The sequence below is a fragment of the Puma concolor genome, chromosome A3 (assembly GCF_028749965.1).
Source record: "Puma concolor isolate L17-30 chromosome A3, mPumCon1.1.hap2, whole genome shotgun sequence".
In the NCBI taxonomy this organism is placed as follows: Eukaryota; Metazoa; Chordata; class Mammalia; order Carnivora; family Felidae; genus Puma; species Puma concolor.
The window spans coordinates 96,592,061-96,610,421 of NC_141669.1; the positions used below are offsets into that span (position 1 = coordinate 96,592,061).

At 43.3% G+C, this 18,361-nt stretch overlaps 1 protein-coding gene across 4 annotated transcripts in view; it reads right to left on the reverse strand.

The window, feature by feature from the left end:
- SLC24A3 (solute carrier family 24 member 3) overlaps positions 1–18,361 on the reverse strand; it is a 486,823-nt gene that overhangs the window by 64,779 nt on the left and 403,683 nt on the right. For all 4 annotated transcript variants that reach the window (XM_086701591.1, XM_086701590.1, XM_086701592.1 and 1 more), the window contains one exon: positions 1,968–2,042. In XM_086701591.1, coding sequence (XP_086557717.1) covers positions 1,968–2,042 — 75 coding nt within the window. The remainder of the gene's footprint in view (positions 1–1,967; positions 2,043–18,361) is intronic.

Here is an 18,361-nt window from a genome sequence, read left to right on the forward strand (position 1 = left end):
GAGGCAGATTACTGGCTGGCCCAAAGACCCTACTCGGGTGGGCATCACCCGCAGCCCAAAGAAGCAAAACCGCTTTACATCTTTACACATCATCATTAGCAACAATTATATTAAAAAAAAAATCATGGGCATGTCCCGATAAATCTGACTGAAGACAAGTTACTTCCCATCGAGTCCAGGAGGTGTCTGTACTGAGAACAGAGAAAGAAGCCAGTGTGGGCAATTCACTGTCAGGAGTGCACATGCCAAGTCTATGCCCTGGGGAAATCTCAGCCTGTACTTTCTGCCTCATCACCTCGCCTTTCTGGGAATGGTCTTCTCTTTCTGAAATGCAGCAAAATACAGAGTTGCATTCATTTGCGCTATCTCCAAGCCATGTCTCTTGAAAACAGTAACTTTCAAAACCTGTCCTAAATTACCCTACAGGCCGGTTGAGCAAATGGCACACATGATCAGTGTGGGTTCCTACGTTGCAGGACAAAGCTCAAAGCTCACTGTAACGAGTGTTTGAGAAGTCTGGGCTGTGTGAACAGCAGAATCTTCTAGATTTGGGGTGATCATACCTTTCTCACAGGTAATAACTGAGAATGAGAACACAGAATCCACACATGTCTTTAAGTCTACCAACTGAAAGTTCAACAGAAGAGGCATGTCTCTAATTCCAATGCGGTGTAAATGAACTCTCTACTCTTGGTCAGATCTTTACCCTCCCAACGGTTTAACGGCCCTTGGAAAGAGGTTGTAAACCCAAGATCTTCACTGTCAGGAACTGCTGTTGGCTGAAATACCTACTTGTTCATTGTAGAAAGCCTTGTATTAAACATCACTTTTAGCTTAATTGTAGAGATATTTACGATTAAATAACCTACAGGGAAGTGCTTTGTAGACAGGTGAGTAAACCCTTCAGTGGATCTATTCCTATTCTGTAGGTAAGAAAACTGAGACTTGAAGAGACTTTGATTTCTCCAAGGTCATTAGAGCTAGCAAGAAGGGAGAGGACCACAATTAGAAGTCAGATGTGCTAGCTTCCATTTCAGGTCTTTCTGATTTGCCCCCTTTCTTCTGGATGACTCAAGCTAAGGGGTCTGGATTTGTCCCCACAGGTGACATGGAGTCACAAGGGACTGGCATGTACAGGCAGCTCTGAGGACTGCCTGGGGTGAAGGAGGGGGGCTGGCAGCGATGTTACTAGTTTTAAGACTGACCTGCGATGGGCTGTATCAGTTCAGGCCAAAGACATAAAGAGCCTCAAGTAAAATGGGCTATGAAGGGACAAACTGAGGACATTTTTACAAGATGAAAATCTACAATTAAGCCAAATGGGTATATGGTGGAATTGGGAGAAAGGTCAACTTAAAGTCATTCTCAGGTTGGGTGGCTAAGAGAGAAATAGGGGCTGAAATACTAGAAAGGGGGTCCTGTCTTGGGGAAGTCATCCTATGTTTAGAGACATGTTGGGTTTGGGACAGAAGATGTCTGGTACAGAGTGGCTTATCCGTGACTGGACCTTTGAGAGATGCCATTGCCAAGAATATATTGTGAAGGTGTCCGCACAAAGGTGGTAATGACCATGGGCACTGTCCTGGGAGAGCATACAGAGAGGCAGAAGTAAGGTCTAAACCCAGGGACACTGACGCTGAAGAGAGTTACAGAGGAGACCATGAGAAAGTGAGAGGCAGTGGTCAGGGGATCACAGGGAAACAGCAGAGGACTCTCATGGAACCAGATAACCAGAGTCAGTCAAATCTCTTGTTGTGAGCACCAAACTATCATGCTGGGGTTCTGGGTGATCAAAGTAGCTGGAAGAAAGAAAAGCCACCTCCATGCATAGACATCCATTCGCTCATTCATCACCAGAGACCTTGAACTTACTCCATGCGGAGGAGCTGCATATAACCCCGAGTGGTGAGAAGGACGAGGAAGAGAAACAGCAAGGGACTCAGGTGAGATGTGCATCTCACACTTACCACGATGAGCGCGACCACAGACAGCGTGTAGTAAATCGAATCCCTCAGCAGGCACCACGAGGAAAGAGCCACAACCTGAAGGGAAGGGGGAAAAGACAGTAAGAAACAGGCTATTCCACAGCACAAAGGAGAAAGCCTGGCTCCTGGTGGCTCTGGCCAGTGATAAGCTGGAAATACAACCAAGTATTTCTGTCTCCCGTGCTGGTCCCAGTCAATCTGTCCGGTGATATGAATTTACTGAAGGCCTTTGGGCATATTAGTCTGGATCTTCTGAAAGGCAGATTCCAAGGTAGGATCAAACCTGCAACAATTCTGTGAGGGGGAGACACTCACGTGAGAAAACGGGGAGGGAGTCAGGGCAAAGGTAGGAGTGACCCCTGTGAAGGAGAGAGGGAAGGTCGGGGGGACGTGTTCCAGGCTGCTGGGCAGCGTGGGGAAGGCTCGGCAAAGCTGACTCAAAGACCCGTGTCTCCCAGGAACCCACCAGCCTTAGCATCCCTTATGCCAAGGGGACGTTAGAGCAACCTACTCTGTGTCCTTGTCAATGCTCTAGTGTCTGCTGCAGCCCATGCTCCTGTATACAATGAGCCCCAGGCCTGGGCAGCGGGTGCCCTTCAGAAGGGGCCTGGAAAAGCCCAGTCTGCTACCCTCTCCTCTCACCTCTATTACATGCCTGTCCTTGTCGGCACCTGACTCCTGGTTTCATCGGAATTTTTAAAACATCAATTTGCATATTTATCTAGAGAAAACATTATTCTTGGCAGTTGGGCAATGTCCCTCTAAGGATACAATGGTTCTGCTGTGGGATGAGGCCAGGAGACACACTGCTGGGGGCTACAGCAGCCCTGACCTGCTGCTCCCAGACTTCCTGCAGGAGAAGAAAGCCCCTGGGTGAGACAAAGGAGGGCAATGGAGCCGCAGCTGGGCCATGGGGAGGAGCAGCTGCGGGCAAGGGGGGGAGCTGCAGACGCTAGGTCAGGATCCCTGTCCCGGAGGAAAAGTCATTTCTCCTTGGTAAGCCCTTCCAAGTCTCTTTTTAAGGGATGCATGCTATTTTCTCTTTGCTTTGTGGAGCAGGTCCATTTTGACTCTCACAAAGAACCTGGGACAGTCTGGAGAGATGCGTCGGACGTGCTTCCTGGGCTGTCATTCATAGCTCCCTCCTGCCTCCCTAGACAAGTGTCAGCCACCCCATGGCCACAGGACATGTCTAGCTGCCTTTGCCCTTGGCCTCGTACGTGAATAAGGACACAGCAAACGTCAGCTGTCAGCCGGGCCAGTGACAGGCACACGCTGCACCAAAGACAATAGAAAAAGGGATTCAGGGACAGGGCCACATTTGGAGCCTCCTCTCTTCCTGACTACTGTGTCAGTCTATAAAGAAAAGATCAGGCAAAGTCAAACCAGAAAAGGATTCAAATAACATGAAAGAATGACTTAAATAGAACCATAAATGAGTAATGAGGCCAGTCTCTTTCCATGAACACATTCTTTCACTTGTTATAGGGACACTTAGGTATTTTCTGGTGCTGATTTTGCCTTATTAGGCTTTGTATTTGCAGATCTAAGTTCCAGATGATGGGGTTGTCAAGAAAAGGACTCATGCCACAGAAATCACTTCAGAACAAATGTAAAGTATTCTTTACCCCTTTAAAAACTTTTTTTAATGTTTATTTATTCTTGAGAGAAAGAGAGAGACAGGGCACGAGCAAGGGAGGGGCAGAGAGAGAGGGAGACACAGAATCTGAAGGAGGCTGCAGGCTTTGAGCTGTCAGCACAGAGCCTGACGTGGGGCTCAAACCCATGAATCTCAAGATCACGACCTGAGCTGAAGTCAAATGCTTAACCGACTGAGCCACCCAGGCACCCCTTCTTTACCCTTTTATCATCCTCTCCCCTTGTACAGTGTACCCATTAGCATCTATGCTCATCTATGGAATGCCGTACAGGGGACTGGACTGTCCATTTTCCAGCAGGTCATAAAATGTTGTGAATATTGATTCAATGTATGATGATTAGGAAAATGAACTTAAAACATGTGGCAAATATCAATTCTGAATTTCCTTAAAAAAATCACTTGGGCTTTTAGTTATAGCTCACAGATTGTGGACACATACCATGACCTTTGCTCTTTCTTGTTATAACAGGACAAGGTAATAGTAAAGGGCTTTTTTTTTTCTTTTTTGCAAGATAGACCCCCAAGGGAAAGAGTATATAAGAGCTGATCAGAGCAACAAAATTTTGGATGCTGGAAAGCAGAACAGTGGGCCACTCAGCTAGGCCATGTGCAGAGCTCTAGAAGTGGGAAGAAAGGAGGGTCTGAAAACAGGGACACTGAAAAGCTATTTAATCATTTAATCCATAAACTTCCTCACTCACTTCAAGCAGACCAGTAGTGAGGTGAGGTACCTCCTTCACCTTAATGGAAACAGGAAACCTGGCATGAAGAACATAAGTTCCAGAAAATAGAGGAGAGAGAAAATAATCAAATTAAGTAATTAAAGAAAAATTCCCAGAAGTTATGGATGGGCATTTTCTGAGTAAAACGGCCTCCTGAGTGTTCATCACAATGGACCAAAAAAAAAAAAAAAAAAGAAAGAGAAAGAAAAACGATGTACGCTGAGGCATATCATTATGAGTTTTCAGAGTGCTGGCACAGAGGAAAGGTCCTAGAAACCACTAGAAAGAGAGTAATGGGATTACATACAAAGGATCAAAACCAGAATGACATTTTATTTCTCAACAAAAGCACTGAAAACTAAAAGACAATGAGTGACGCCTTTTAAAATTAGAGAGAAAATGATTTTAGCCTGAAATTCTATGCCCGACCAAACTATTCATTAAAAGCGAGAGAAGCATAAAAATAAAAAGCTAAATTGTCTCAGAAAATTTACTTCCTGTGTACCCTTTCTCAAAGGCTGCTGGAGGATATGCCCCACCAATCACTATGCTGCACATCTAATGTACATCATTTAAAACGCACAGTTGCCTTGGGGCACCTGGGTGACTCAGTTGGTTCAGCGTCCACCTCTTGACTTTGGCTAAGGTCATGATCCTGTGGTTTATGAGTTCAAGCCCCACGCCTGGCTCTATGCTGATGGCGCAGAGCCCGCTTGGGATTCTCTGACTCCCCCTCTCTCTCCCTAAAAATAAATTAATAAACTTAAAAAAAAACCCAAAGCAAAACACAGTTGACTCAAAAAGGTGGGAAATTGGTGCTGGTGGGATTGGACGGGAGCTATCTTTCATAATAAGCTTTCTAGAATTGGTTGCCTCTTTCAGCTCTTTGCATGTATGACTTCAATAAAAATTAAAACCTAAGAAAGTATGATACAAATTACCCACTTAGATATGCTGCAAGAAATACATCTTGCATCAGGCCTAAATGCCAACTCTAGTTGAAAAGTGGTTCATTTATCCTCCAGAACAGCTTTCAATCACTAGACCACCATCAAATTTAGCTTCAGATTCAGAGCCCACACCTGAGCAAAACCAATTTTTTTTCTATAGAAGGGATGACCAAAAGACAAGTAAGGAGTCAAACCAGAGAAGAATTTCTTTCCGTACCCTGGAGGGAATTAATAGAGCATCGTTGAGGAGTCCGTGATGTCTGTATTGAGAGCTGTGACCATGACCTCCTGTCTACCTCTACCTTACCTTCCTGTGATCACCATTCATTACCGTGGCAGATATTTACCTGACACTTCCTGCAAATACAGGCATTGGGAATGGTTATGTCATCCAATCCTATAGTCACTGATAAGAAGGGTCACTGTCACCCTTGATGGCCAGCAATCTGGGCAAGATGGTGCTAGTAGCAGTGGGGAAGAGCTGCGATCTGAACCCAGGAAGCCTGGGTCTCAAGCCTCTGTCCCTGCACACTCCGGCACAAGGCCTCCCTGCAGGCAGCAATGAAAGCACACACTGATTCATTACTGCCTCCCACAGAGATCTTTTCTCCATGACTTTAAGTCATTAGGTAGGTGTTTTGGAGATGGTAGCCAAAGGAGGGAAGAGCTGAAGGTGGGAGACAAAAAAGCAGTGACCACAGCTCAATTAAAAAAACCATTCTGCTTTAGGGGCGCCTGGGTGGCTTGGTCGGTTGTGTCAGACTTCAGCTCAGGTCATGATCTCACTGTTGGTGGGTTCGAGCCCCACATCGGGCTCTGTGCTGACAGCTCAGAGCCTGGAGCCTGCTTCCGGTTCTGTATCTTTCTCTCTCTCTGCCCCTCCCCCACTCTCACTCTGTCTTTCTCTGTCTCTTGAAAATAAATAAATGTTAAAAAAAAATTAAAAAAAACATTCTGCTTTAAAAAGATTCAGGGCAAGTAATCAAAGCAGAAAGGAGTTGCCATAAAGACTCTAGACATGGACACGGTATAGACATATTCCAGGAGCAAGAGAGTCCGTTAAACAAACCGGAAACTCCTCTGTTTAGCTAGTTTGGTTGGTTAAAACAAACAAACACCAACACAGCTCATTGTTCTGTGTCTGAATGTTTCACTTTTCCACAGATTGGGGGACGTGGGGTCTAAGGCATTCCCTTTGCTTCTCGGTGAAGGGTCTTTTTTCTTTACATGGGGGTCAGCAACCATCTGACTCAGATCCTGAACATATTTATTGATAGAGAGGGACATGTTAGCACTTCTGCATCAAACTGGGAGCCTCTCTGTCATCTGTTGGCAGGTGTCTCCCAACTCAGAGCAGGGGAGGCACCGATGAGAAGACAATGCTTCCTTAGCGCTCTGCAAAATGGCTGCAAGGAAGACTGAGAAGTCACTTTGGTGAAGAGACTAGAACAGGGCTCCTGGGAGAAAACCAACAGTGAGTAATCCTGCCCTTGACCTTGTTAATCAATGATACAGATGGTGCAGATTACAGAAGGCCATCGCTGGCACACTCCTCCATAAATTAAAGGCAGAGGCTCTATTTCCCCTAGCTCCAGGAATCCTTCACAATTGAAATTTCATCTTGGTATTTCTTGATCATCTTTTCTATTTCTGGAGTGCATTTCACACTTTTTCTATTGAATATGCAGCTTTAGTTTCCTTTTTATAATTTCATTTAGTTTCACAGTGGCATAATGCCAAAAGAAAAAAAACCCCAAAACATCACACTTCCAAAACAGAGGAAAAAACACATTCTCCTTTATTCAAATGTTGAGTGATAATCTTCTTGAATTCTGGCTCCTTCGAGGAGGTTAAAAGTTAACTAACTGTTCACAATAAAATGATATATTTTTTGTAGATGATTACTGCAAATCTACATGCAGCTGTTTATATATAGGATAACATACACACATAAAATATATGGAGATATATGGTATAAATGTATCTAATGCAATGTAATATATATGATGATTTTTTTAATGTTTATTTTTGAGAGAAACAGAGAGAGACAGAGAGAGAGAGAGCAAGCACGAGTGGGGGAGGGGCAGATAGAGAGGGAGACACAGAATCTGAAGCAGGCTCCAGGCTCTGAGCTGTCAGCACAGAGCCTGATTTGGGGCTCAAACCCACGAACTGTGAGATCATGACCTGCGCTAGTTGGACGCTCAACTGACTGAGCCACCCAGGCGCCCCATGACGAGTTTTCTCGATGAACAGTGGAATTTGACATTGTAGACACATTTTAAAAGGCACAAACACCCTGGGCTTGTAAGTGCTTTGCCTTTTTGAAAAACGATTGAAGCAGTCGGAACAGCATAATAGTTACACGACACAAAACATACAACGATCCTCTCAGAGAAATGTTTGTTATTTCACACAGATTTCACGGAAAAAGGATTAGAAAAATCATAACATGAGTTTTGTTCCAAGCTTTTGAGCTGACACAATTTCTACAGCCAATTCTTATCTCAGGAAAGACAGCCATACGACGTGGGGCAAGGATGGGCCTCCGGGGTGTTCCCCAAACACTCTGGGAGCACATAAAATTCACAAGCGGTGTTCAGAACAGGTGAGGGCCTGACCCGGGTTTTCCTCCCATGGGGAAGTCTTGGCACTGATGTCTGTTCATTATTTAACTACACTTTTTTTTTTATGTTTATTTTTGAGAGAGAGAGAGAGAGCGTCTCTGTTGGCAGAGGAGGGGAGGGGCAGACAGAGAGGGAGACACAGAATTCGAAGCAGGCTCCAGGCTCTGAGCTGTCAGCACAGAGCCCAACATGGGGCTCGAACCCACGAACCATGAGATCATGACCTGAGCAGAAGTCAGATATTCAACCAACTGAGCCACCAAGGCACCCTTTAAAAAAAATTTTTTTAATGTTTATTTTTGAAAGAGAGAGAGAGAGAGAGACAGAGCATGAGTAGGGGGAGGGGCAGACAGAGAGGGAGACACAGAATCCGAAGTAGGTTCCAGGCTCTGAGCTGTCGGCACACAGCCTGACATGGGGCTCGTACCCACGAGACGTGAGATCATGTCCTGAGTCGAGGTTGGACGCTTAACCGACTGAGCCACCCTGGCGCCCCTCAACTACACTTTTTAAATACTTTGATCCTGGGAAAACCCCTGATATATAAATGACTCCTGCTTTCTGGTTTATAGTCAGAAATGGACGGTAATAATCAGGTCATGTAAAAAGACAATACCATGCTTTTGCAGAATACAGTGAACTTTGGCTTATTAATCTTCACAAATTAAAATTCACAAAATGAATTTATATTTAAAAATTCTTTTTCTAGGAAATCTCATCTTGAGTTATACTTTTAGGTGAGGAAAACAAATGAGAAGTAAACAAGCTGCCACTGGAGATATAGTTAAATAAACATGAGGGCACACCAGGACAGGGCAGATACACAGTAATGTCTTGAACGGTCTTCATTGATTGTACTGAACAATAACCATGGACGCTCATCATGACCCAGAGCACCCAGGACTCAGAAGTGCCTTCTCAATCATCCAAAACATTAGTGCAGGAGTTTTCATGTCAAATGTAAGCTGTTGCCTGGTAGGTGTTCAAAATGTGGTAGCTTAGGCTGTTCTCATACACATCAAACTTCACAAGGAGTCAGCTTTGCCTTAAGGAAGAAAATCCCAGACTTGCCGGCTGTGCTCCTGGAGCCCTTTGTCCACTCTAGGACAGGGTGTAGAGCATACATTCACCATCAGGCATTGCTGTGCCAGGTGCCGGCACCAGGTACAAGTAAATGTAGGGTATGAGGGTAATTTCACCTAACGGGGATGTGATTCCACCCAGAAATAGAGCCCGAGGCAAGGATTTGAGTTCACCAAGGTTATTTGGGAGGTGGTGGTAGGAAACATTGCTAGGGTCTGGGGAAAGTGAGGTAGATGACAGAAAGAAGACAAGGGGCAAATTACAGTAGGGGGCAACTGGGGTGCAATCCTGATTCCTGGTGGGGAGTTCTGGGAGGCCCTGGAGAACACGCTTCTCCCCTTGTCTCGCCCCAGGGCAGAGGGAGCTGGAGTATATCCACCCACTCCCATTGGTCATGGTTGAGGGCTGCACCCAGGACTGTTAATACCTGGTACTCCCTGTCCAGGGGCAGTGACCAAGGAGAGCTGTCAGACAGAGAAATGCAGTCAGGCTGGTGGGAACTGAAATGGAGAGGATGAGGGATCACGGGTGGGGCACCAGCAGTGTCTGCCGTATCCAAAACACGGATTTACACAATAATAATCAGGGTAAGCATTCTCTCCATCTCTCTCCCCCCAACCCCCCCTCTCTCTCTCTTTCTCACACACACACACAGTACTGTAAACTTAAAAATACAACCCAATCCCATTTACATAAGGTTTGAAAGCACAGCATACTAACTTATGCTGGGTTTTTTTTTTTTTTAAGTTTATTTATTTATTTTTAAGTAACCTCTACCTCCAATGTGGGACTCTAACTAGCGACCGTGAGATCAAGAGTCGCATGCTTTACTGACTGTGCCAGCCAGGTGCCCCCAAAACTATGCTGTTTAAGTCTGGAATGGTGTTCCCCTTGGGCCAGGGATAGAGTCTGAAAGGGCATTCTCCTTGTTGATCAGGGTGCTGGTTACTGGGTGTGCTTGGTTGGGAAAAGTCATTGAGATGTACTGATGATATGTGCACTTTCCTGAATGTTTGTGGTACTCCAATAAAAACGCTACTCACACAAAACAAAAATGCAATTACAGTGCTAGTTATTAATATTAATGACACATATTAACTTTAATAGTAACTACTCCATCACACTTGGAGTTGGCTTATTAGTGAAGTTTCCAGGTAAGATACAGGACACAGGATACAGTTAAATATGAATTTCAGGTAACAACAAGTAATTAAAAAATAGAAGTATAATTTCAAATATCACCTGAGAAATATATTAAAAATATATTTGTTGCTTATCTGAAATTGCGATTTAATTGGGTGACTTCTATTTTTACTTGCTATATCTGGTAATCTTCCTTATGACATTTCAGGCCTTGGTTAAGATAACTACTTTGCCTTTCCTTTAAATAAGTACAAAATTGGAGGTTTAGTGAGTTTGGAATGAATATTCTTAAGGCAAAGGGAAAGCTAAATTTTTTCTATATTGTCTATCTTCTGCTGGATATTGATTGCTGTTTTATTCTGGTTGTTGGGCCTGCTCAGAGTATCTTTTTACCTTTGTTTCTTGTTAACTGCAGTAATTGCCAATGCCAAGATGTACATTATAGTATTTTGTGGTTGTAGGGGGGATTTCTACAACACCAAGACTTTTGGCTTCTCTCGGAAGTATCTGAAGACCTGGCAACCTGGGGCATTCTCACATCACTGTGGAGCCATCAGGCATGCCTTCTTTAGATAGGACATACATTCATCAGCTTAACACTGTCCCCTTGATTCTACTGCCCCAACTCCAAAGTCAAGAGTCAGCTGCCATATATTACTTTCTTTCTGCTCTTGTTCTTAGACTGACCACTTCACTCATGTATTATATTCCTGGGCTCTGCAGGAATATACATTTGTGATTCCTGACCTAAAAGAATTATTTTAATTAGTGTTGACAATACTAAAGGCACCAGCTGCCATTTCTTCACAGTACAACATTGTGTTGGAGGTTTTCAACATTTTGTGTGATGCATGCCTTCATACCTTATGGACCCCTTTTCAGAAGTGTGTATTGAAAGATATAAAATAAATAACAAAGAATTACAAAGAAGCATATTTCTTGAAATATGGTTATCAAAACATTGAGATATTAGTGATATATGTGATTCTTTATTAACAAGAGCCAGTAAGCTTCCTTATTATAAGAAGAGTTAGCCATTTCAATGTAGTGATGAGTAAGAAGAGCGACCCAAGATAATCTGCAATCTCTGTAATGTAGCATGAAGGTATCTTGTATTTCTGCTGGAGATAAAATCAGGTACTGTGACTACTACTATGGCTTGGTGCCTCATGAATAATAAAGTAAAATGTTAAACATACGTGGTCAGTAAAAATAAGTAAGGATGTAATTTTTTTCTCACTCAAGTTCACAGACTCCTCTAATCTAGTTTTTGGAAACAGAAGTCCTGAGGTTCTACTCCTTCTTGGCTCCTGGCTTTTCATTATTTCCTCAGTTGTCCCTTCTGCCAGAAAGGGTGTGGGAGGTGAGGGGGCTCTCTGGGTATGCAGATGAGAACTCAGATGGAGGGGTTTGATGCTAATGGCAAAAACACTATTTGCTCAAAACCACACTCAGATATCACCTCACGCCAGTCAGAGTGGCCAAAATGAACAAATCAGGAGACTATAGATGCTGGAGAGGATGTGGAGAAACGGGAACCCTCTTGCACTGTTGGTGGGAATGCAAATTGGTGCAGCCACTCTGGAAAACAGTGTGGAGGTTCCTCAAAAAATTAAAAATAGATCTACCCTATGACCCAGCAATAGCACTGCTAGGAATTTACCCAAGGGATACAGGAGTACTGATGCATAGGGGCACTTGTACCCCAATGTTTACAGCAGCACTCTCAACAATAGCCAAATTATGGAAAGAGCCGAAATGTCCATCAACTGATGAATGGATAAAGAAATTGTGGTTTATATACACAATGGAGAACTACGTGGCCATGAGAAAGAATGAAATATGGCCTTTTGTAGCAACGTGGATGGAACTGGAGAGTGTTATGCTAAGTGAAATAAGCCATACAGAGAAAGACAGATACCATATGTTTTCACTCTTATGTGGATCCTGGGAAACTTAACAGAAACCCATGGGGGAGGGGAAGGGGAAAAAAAAAAAGAGGTTAGAGTGGGAGAGAGCCAAAGCATAAGAGACTCTTATAAACTGAGAACAAACTGAGGGTTGATGGGGGGTGGGAGGGAGGGGAGGGTGGGTGATGGGTATTGAGGAGGGCACCTTTTGGGATGAGCACTGGGTGTTGTATGGAAACCAATTTGACAATAAATTTCACATATTGAAAAAAAAACACTATTCGGGGCAATCTGGTGATTTCAATTATGTGTGTTTCTGTTTCAGCCATTATTGTGGAGAGAAACTTGGCTATATTTATATCATTTTCCAAGAAGAATTGAAGTGGCTCACAAATATTCATTCTTCCACCTCATCCTAGTAAGTGCAGAATGGGTGTCAGTCCTCTGGGTGAAGAGATGCTCTCCCCACAGCTTGGTGCATGCCTCCTATTTACCCCAAGTGCGGTCCAGAACAGCTGCTTTGAACTGCAGCTCTCAGGCCCTGAGCTAGAACTGCTGAATCAGAATCTGCATCTTAACAAGACCCCCAGATGACCCACATTCACATTACAGTGGGAGAAGTGCTGGACCAGAGGACAGAGAATTTTTTGGGTCTGGATCACACCTGTGGAACTGAAATGAAAAGAGCAGGAGGCTGGTAGGGTGGCCCTTGGCCTTCACACTGGGCAGTGGGGCTGGACTCAATGCTGTGGGCATGAGTAGTTACTTAGGATCTTCACGCCAAAGAGCAACTGTATATGTCTGAGCTGTAGCTGCAAATTAGAAGCACCCTAATGCTTCTATATATGGAATTTCTTATTTCATCAGTTTCTAGCATCAACTTTGCTGAAGATGCTGGGAGATCACCCCTTTGTATTGTCCCTTTGTAGAACCATGCTAGAGAATTCCAGCTCCCTTGTGCGCTCTCCTATTCTATCTGCTAAATAGATGGGATAAAGAATCCAAAGAAGACTGGTGCTGAATTTATTTTTATTTTATTAAAATTATTTTTAATGTTTACTCACTTTTGAGAGAGAGAGAGACAAGAGAGAGAGAACATGAGCAGGGGAGGGGCAGAGAGAGAGGGAGACACAGAATCTGAAGCAGGCTCCAGGCTCTGAGCTGTCAGCACAGAGCCTACATGGGGCTCAAACCCACAAACCGTGAGATCATGACCTGAGCCAAAGTCAGACGGTCAACTGACTGAGCCCAGATACCCTGAATTTATTTTTAAATTTATACTATTTGAGGTAGCAGCCAGATATACGTAGGAAGCAGGCATCTCCTCATTTCATTGGTTATGAAACCTAGAAGGACAGTCTCAAGCTAAAGGATCATGTCAGTGTCCCAATCTGTGATGCATCATCATAGGTAGTAGGGTCCCCAAATGCTGTGGGGCTTCTCTTCATTTGGAGTACTGATGAAAAAGGAAGTTAATACATATCATTTGAGTTCTGACATGAGATAGTGAAGACCATGTATTTGAGTTAGGCTTATGGAAGTAAGACCCTGGCTTAAATTACACAATTACAATAGTGTTTGATGTCCATAATAGTGCTACATGCAGAAGCTGATGTCCTTGCTGTCGGAAACCTGGTAGTGGAATCATGAGGGACAGGACACACCACTTCCCTCTAAACATTAAAATATTCAAGACAAAAAGGACAGAAAAACAGTAGAGCCAGCTCCCCCCACCCCCACCCCAGCTCACAGACTTAGGTATGGATTTAGAAGTGTTCCTTTCATCCCTGGAAGGATCCATGTTTCTCTGGCTTCATCAAGTTATAGAGGAGAGGCAACATGGATTATACACTTTAAAAATTAAGATGTCTACCCACTGTTTGACAAAGAATAGGACTTTAGCAATAGCAGGAGTTAGTCTGACTTATAACAGACTATGTGTTCAAAGGAAACGTGGGAGGCCACCACCTGTGGGGGCTCTAGGTTGGGAAGGAAGCACCTGTCCCCTAATCGTGAGTGGATGCAGGGCAGTGATATTTTCATACTAAAAAAATACTGGTTGCTACGTCTGTGTGGCTCATCCGGCTGCAGTTGATCTGTCAGGCAATCTATTTTAAGCAATTTCTGTGACTCAGGGCAGGGACAGCAGGTGACGTTCATGAATTGATTCTGCAGCCAGGGCAAATTGAAACAAGAACATTTCTTTAATGAGTGCTTGGAAGATATCCCCCCCCCCCACACACACACATTAAGGAAATCAAGAATTAAAACATGGTGACACCAATAACACATCCTGGCTTTATCTGTGTTAGGCAATAAAACAGAGAGCTGAGGGAACGGAGTGATCAGGGCAGCCAGTAACACCAGCCAGCCAACCAAAACCTCCTTCCCCAGGAGCTGAATAGTTCTCAGCCAAAAACATGGCAAGAGGTTATCTAAGAAGTTAGGTTAATTTTTCACTTTGCAGATGACTGTGTTAGGTGGAAGGTAGTTAGCATCTTAGCTGTTGATGGAATAAGAAATGTAATCAAAATGCAGTATGGAAAGTACAATAGTAGGGATACGTGTTTACACTGTGCAGAGGAAGCCAAGACAAGGAGTGGGTTCCAGGTGACTCCCAGGAATGGAGATCCCTGTCCCTCTGTCCGCACTTCCCTCCTCGGCATTCATTCTCTGCACTTTGCAGTTTCTCCCCAGGTTAACCGTTAATGTGTTGTGTGATCAGGAGCATGGCCTATGCTCTTCCTTTTCTCAGTCCTCTACCTGGAATAATATTTACCCACACTAGACTCTCAGCAACGTGCAAGGATTTATTTAACAATGAGAAAATCCTATAATTTGGAAGTGAAAGGGATCTTGGGCATGTGTGCATTTGAAACAAAGAGCACTTGGCAAGTTGTGGCCTTATCTGGAGCACCCTATCTCATTTCTAGGCAGGAAAAGGCCTCTGTGAGCAATTTGGAACCTTCCGGGACCAGTAGTAGGGCTGTTTCCAAAGAGGTCCTGGTACACAGTGAAGCCCCTTCCTATAACAGTCAACACCTTAAAATTAGTTCTTCTGTGTCAAATATTATACTAAGCACCTTATATGCCTTTCTCCTTCCAATCTTTCAATACTTTCATTTTACAGATGAGTCAACTAAGGCTTAGTGAGGTTACACAATTACCTACAGTTCACAGTTTGAAAGTGATTGAATCACATCTTGAACCAGGGGTGAATACCCACAGAGCCCCCATGGTCAGCTCCTTGCAGGTGACTGGCAAGAATTATCTGCTCATAAGAATGACCTGGGTGTGTTTGACAAATACAGATTCCTGAGCTCAATCCAGACCTTCTGAATCAGACTCTCTCAGGGAGGCCTGGTTCTCAGCCTTGGCTGCCCTTTGGAATCATCTGGAAGTTTTATGAAACACTCATGCTTGAGTCCCCCCTTCAGAGATGGTGAGTTAGCTGAGCTGGGCTGTGGTTTGGCCGCTGGAATTTTTCACTCGCAGGTGATTCTAACATCCAGCAGGGGTTGACACCACTGCCCCTTCCTGCTATGACCTGTTAGGGTGACAGATGTCCAGATAGTAAGAAATGAGAAACTACCCTGTGCTCCCCAGTCACACACAGCATGGAAGAAAACCCCATTCTCTGTGTATGAGGTTTTGAGAGATGACAATGAATTTTATATCTTCCTTATGAATATTTCAGAGTCTACACACTAGGAGTGTTGCCATTCATCACTCTGCTTATAAAGTAAATCTGTTTTAAAATCTCTTCTGGATTTATAATAAAAATTCAGTTTGAGAGTCATGTCAGTGTAAAACAAGAAGTGTAGAATTGTTGGATTTAACTTCATAGCTGAAAAGACGCAAAGGCTAGGGGCTGAAGTCATCGGACGGCTTGCACACTTGCAGGACTGGTGGCTCATGTGGGCCACAGACTGAGATCTCAGCTGGGGCCACTGACCAAACTCACACATGGCCTCTCCACGTGGCAGGAGCTTCCTCGCAGTAGGGCAGCCTCAGGGCGGTCAGACACTTAAGTGGGGGCTCAGGGCTCTGAACGCAAGCGTCCCAAGAGAATAAGCAAAAGCTGTATAGTGTTTTAGGACCTGGCCTCAGGGATCATATAGCTTCATTTTACTGTCACAAGACTGATAAAGTCTAATCATTATCTGGAGCTTTTAAATTGGATAGAAGTACTGGCAGGACAATTTTAATATATTTCCCTTCCAATGAAACAAACACTTAAAGTAATAAAATGTTTAAATCAAATTTCCAAAGGGTGCATTTGGTTGCATAAATCACACACATTTATACAAATGATCTCTGATCCTGGGAGACAGAAGAAACATAAACTGAGTTTTCAGAAATGTCTTCCTACTTCCATCTGATTTTAAAGGAAAAGTCCTCTGAAATTTGTAAGTTTTGTGTAAATAAACTTTAATTTTTTCAACGTTTATTCATTTTTTGAGAGACAGAGACAGAGTGTGAGTGGGGGAGGGACAAAGAGAGAGGGAGACACAGAATCCAAAGCAAGCTTCAGTCTCCAAACTGACAGCACAGAGCCCAACGTGGGGCCCGAACCCACAAACCGCAAGATCATGACCTGAGCTGAAGTCGGACGCTCAACCGACTGAGCCGCCCAGGTGCCCTGTGTAAATAAACTTTAAAACATAGAATTGATGATTATGGTTAAAAAAAAGTCACGCTGGGTGATGGGTATTAAGGAGGGCGCACTTGTGATGAGCACTGGGTGTATGGGTAAGTGATGAATTACTATATTCTACACCTGAAACTAATACTGCACTGTACGTTAACTGGAATTTAAATAAAAACTTGAAAAAGAAAAAAATATCAAGCCATAAACAGGGTATGAAGGGAAGTAAAAATCTTTGGTCTCCCTGTGCTTTCCACTTACCCCATACTCCTGTCACTCACCAGAGGTAACCCTTCTTAACATTTCTTCCTTTGGTTATTTTAGTTGTCACAAAGCTACCATGAAACAGTTTGCTTCTTCCTCTAGATCTTGGTCTCTCGACCTCTTATTAGGAAAGGTGAGGAAACAACATTCCCACAGGCACCACAGGGTATATAGCAGAAAGGTGAAGAACAAGGACCCAGGGCCAGAATTACGGAGTTCGAATCCAGCTCCAACAGTCACGGGGTGTATGGCCTTGGGCAAGCTATTATTTCAAGTCTCTGCTTCAGTTTCCTCGTCTTCAAAATGGAGATAATAATAGCACTCCTGTCAAGGGTTATTACCAGGATTAAATGCACTGATACATGTAACAGGTTTAGGACTCTGCATGGCACAATATTAAAGTCTATATGATAAGAGATAGCTACTGTTGTTTCTCTTCTACCTTCCCCTCCCTCTCCCCTGATACTTGAGTTAGTTCTTCTGGGCATTACTTTAGTGACTTTATACCCATATTAAGAAAATTAAATAGCACATATTTAAAAAAACTAAGTAGTACTTACAGGGTCTATTAATGAAAAACAGCTGTCCCCTGCCTCAACCCTCCCACCTCCCAGAAGTATACACTTATTAGTATCATTTTCCTTTTTGGTTCTTCCAGTTCTTATTTCTGTAATGCCAAATAAAGGGATCATAATAATTCTTACTAGATTTATTCACTTAGACATCATTTATTGAAAAATGAAGATTTAACTCATTTATATTACTCCCTACATGTTATACACTCCTAATGTCTGAAAGTTTTTATTATTATTATTATTATTAGGGATAATAAATCTTTGAAGGTTTCCTCCTCTATTTCATATTCCATTAGCTTTGGAAGTACTTCTTGATTCCATATTAGGTAGGACAAGAGTGCTCACCTTCCTGCCTGGAGCCACCTTCTTATTCCACCCTCTACTTAAGTATAACTTGATTTTTACATTGTCAACATGAAGTCATTTACATTCTAATCTATCACCATCTTTCAGCTGCCAAAATTTTATTTTTTAATCATTTTTTATTGTATTTATTATTCATTTTAAAAGTTTTATTTACGTAAGTGGTCTCTACATTCAATGTGGGGCTCAAACTCACGACCCCAAGATCAAGAATTGGATCCTCTACCAACTAAGCCAGCTAGGCACCCTGGTTGTTCATGTTTTATTTAAGGGTTGAGTGTAAATGTAGAAAAACAATAAATAGTTATATTAGAACAACTGGTAAGTGAATATTCCTCACTGTAGAGCCAAATAGCATGCTAAAAATGTAATCTCTTCTTACAGGTTTGATGTCACCACCCACTTGCTATTCAAAAGATAATGTTCTTATG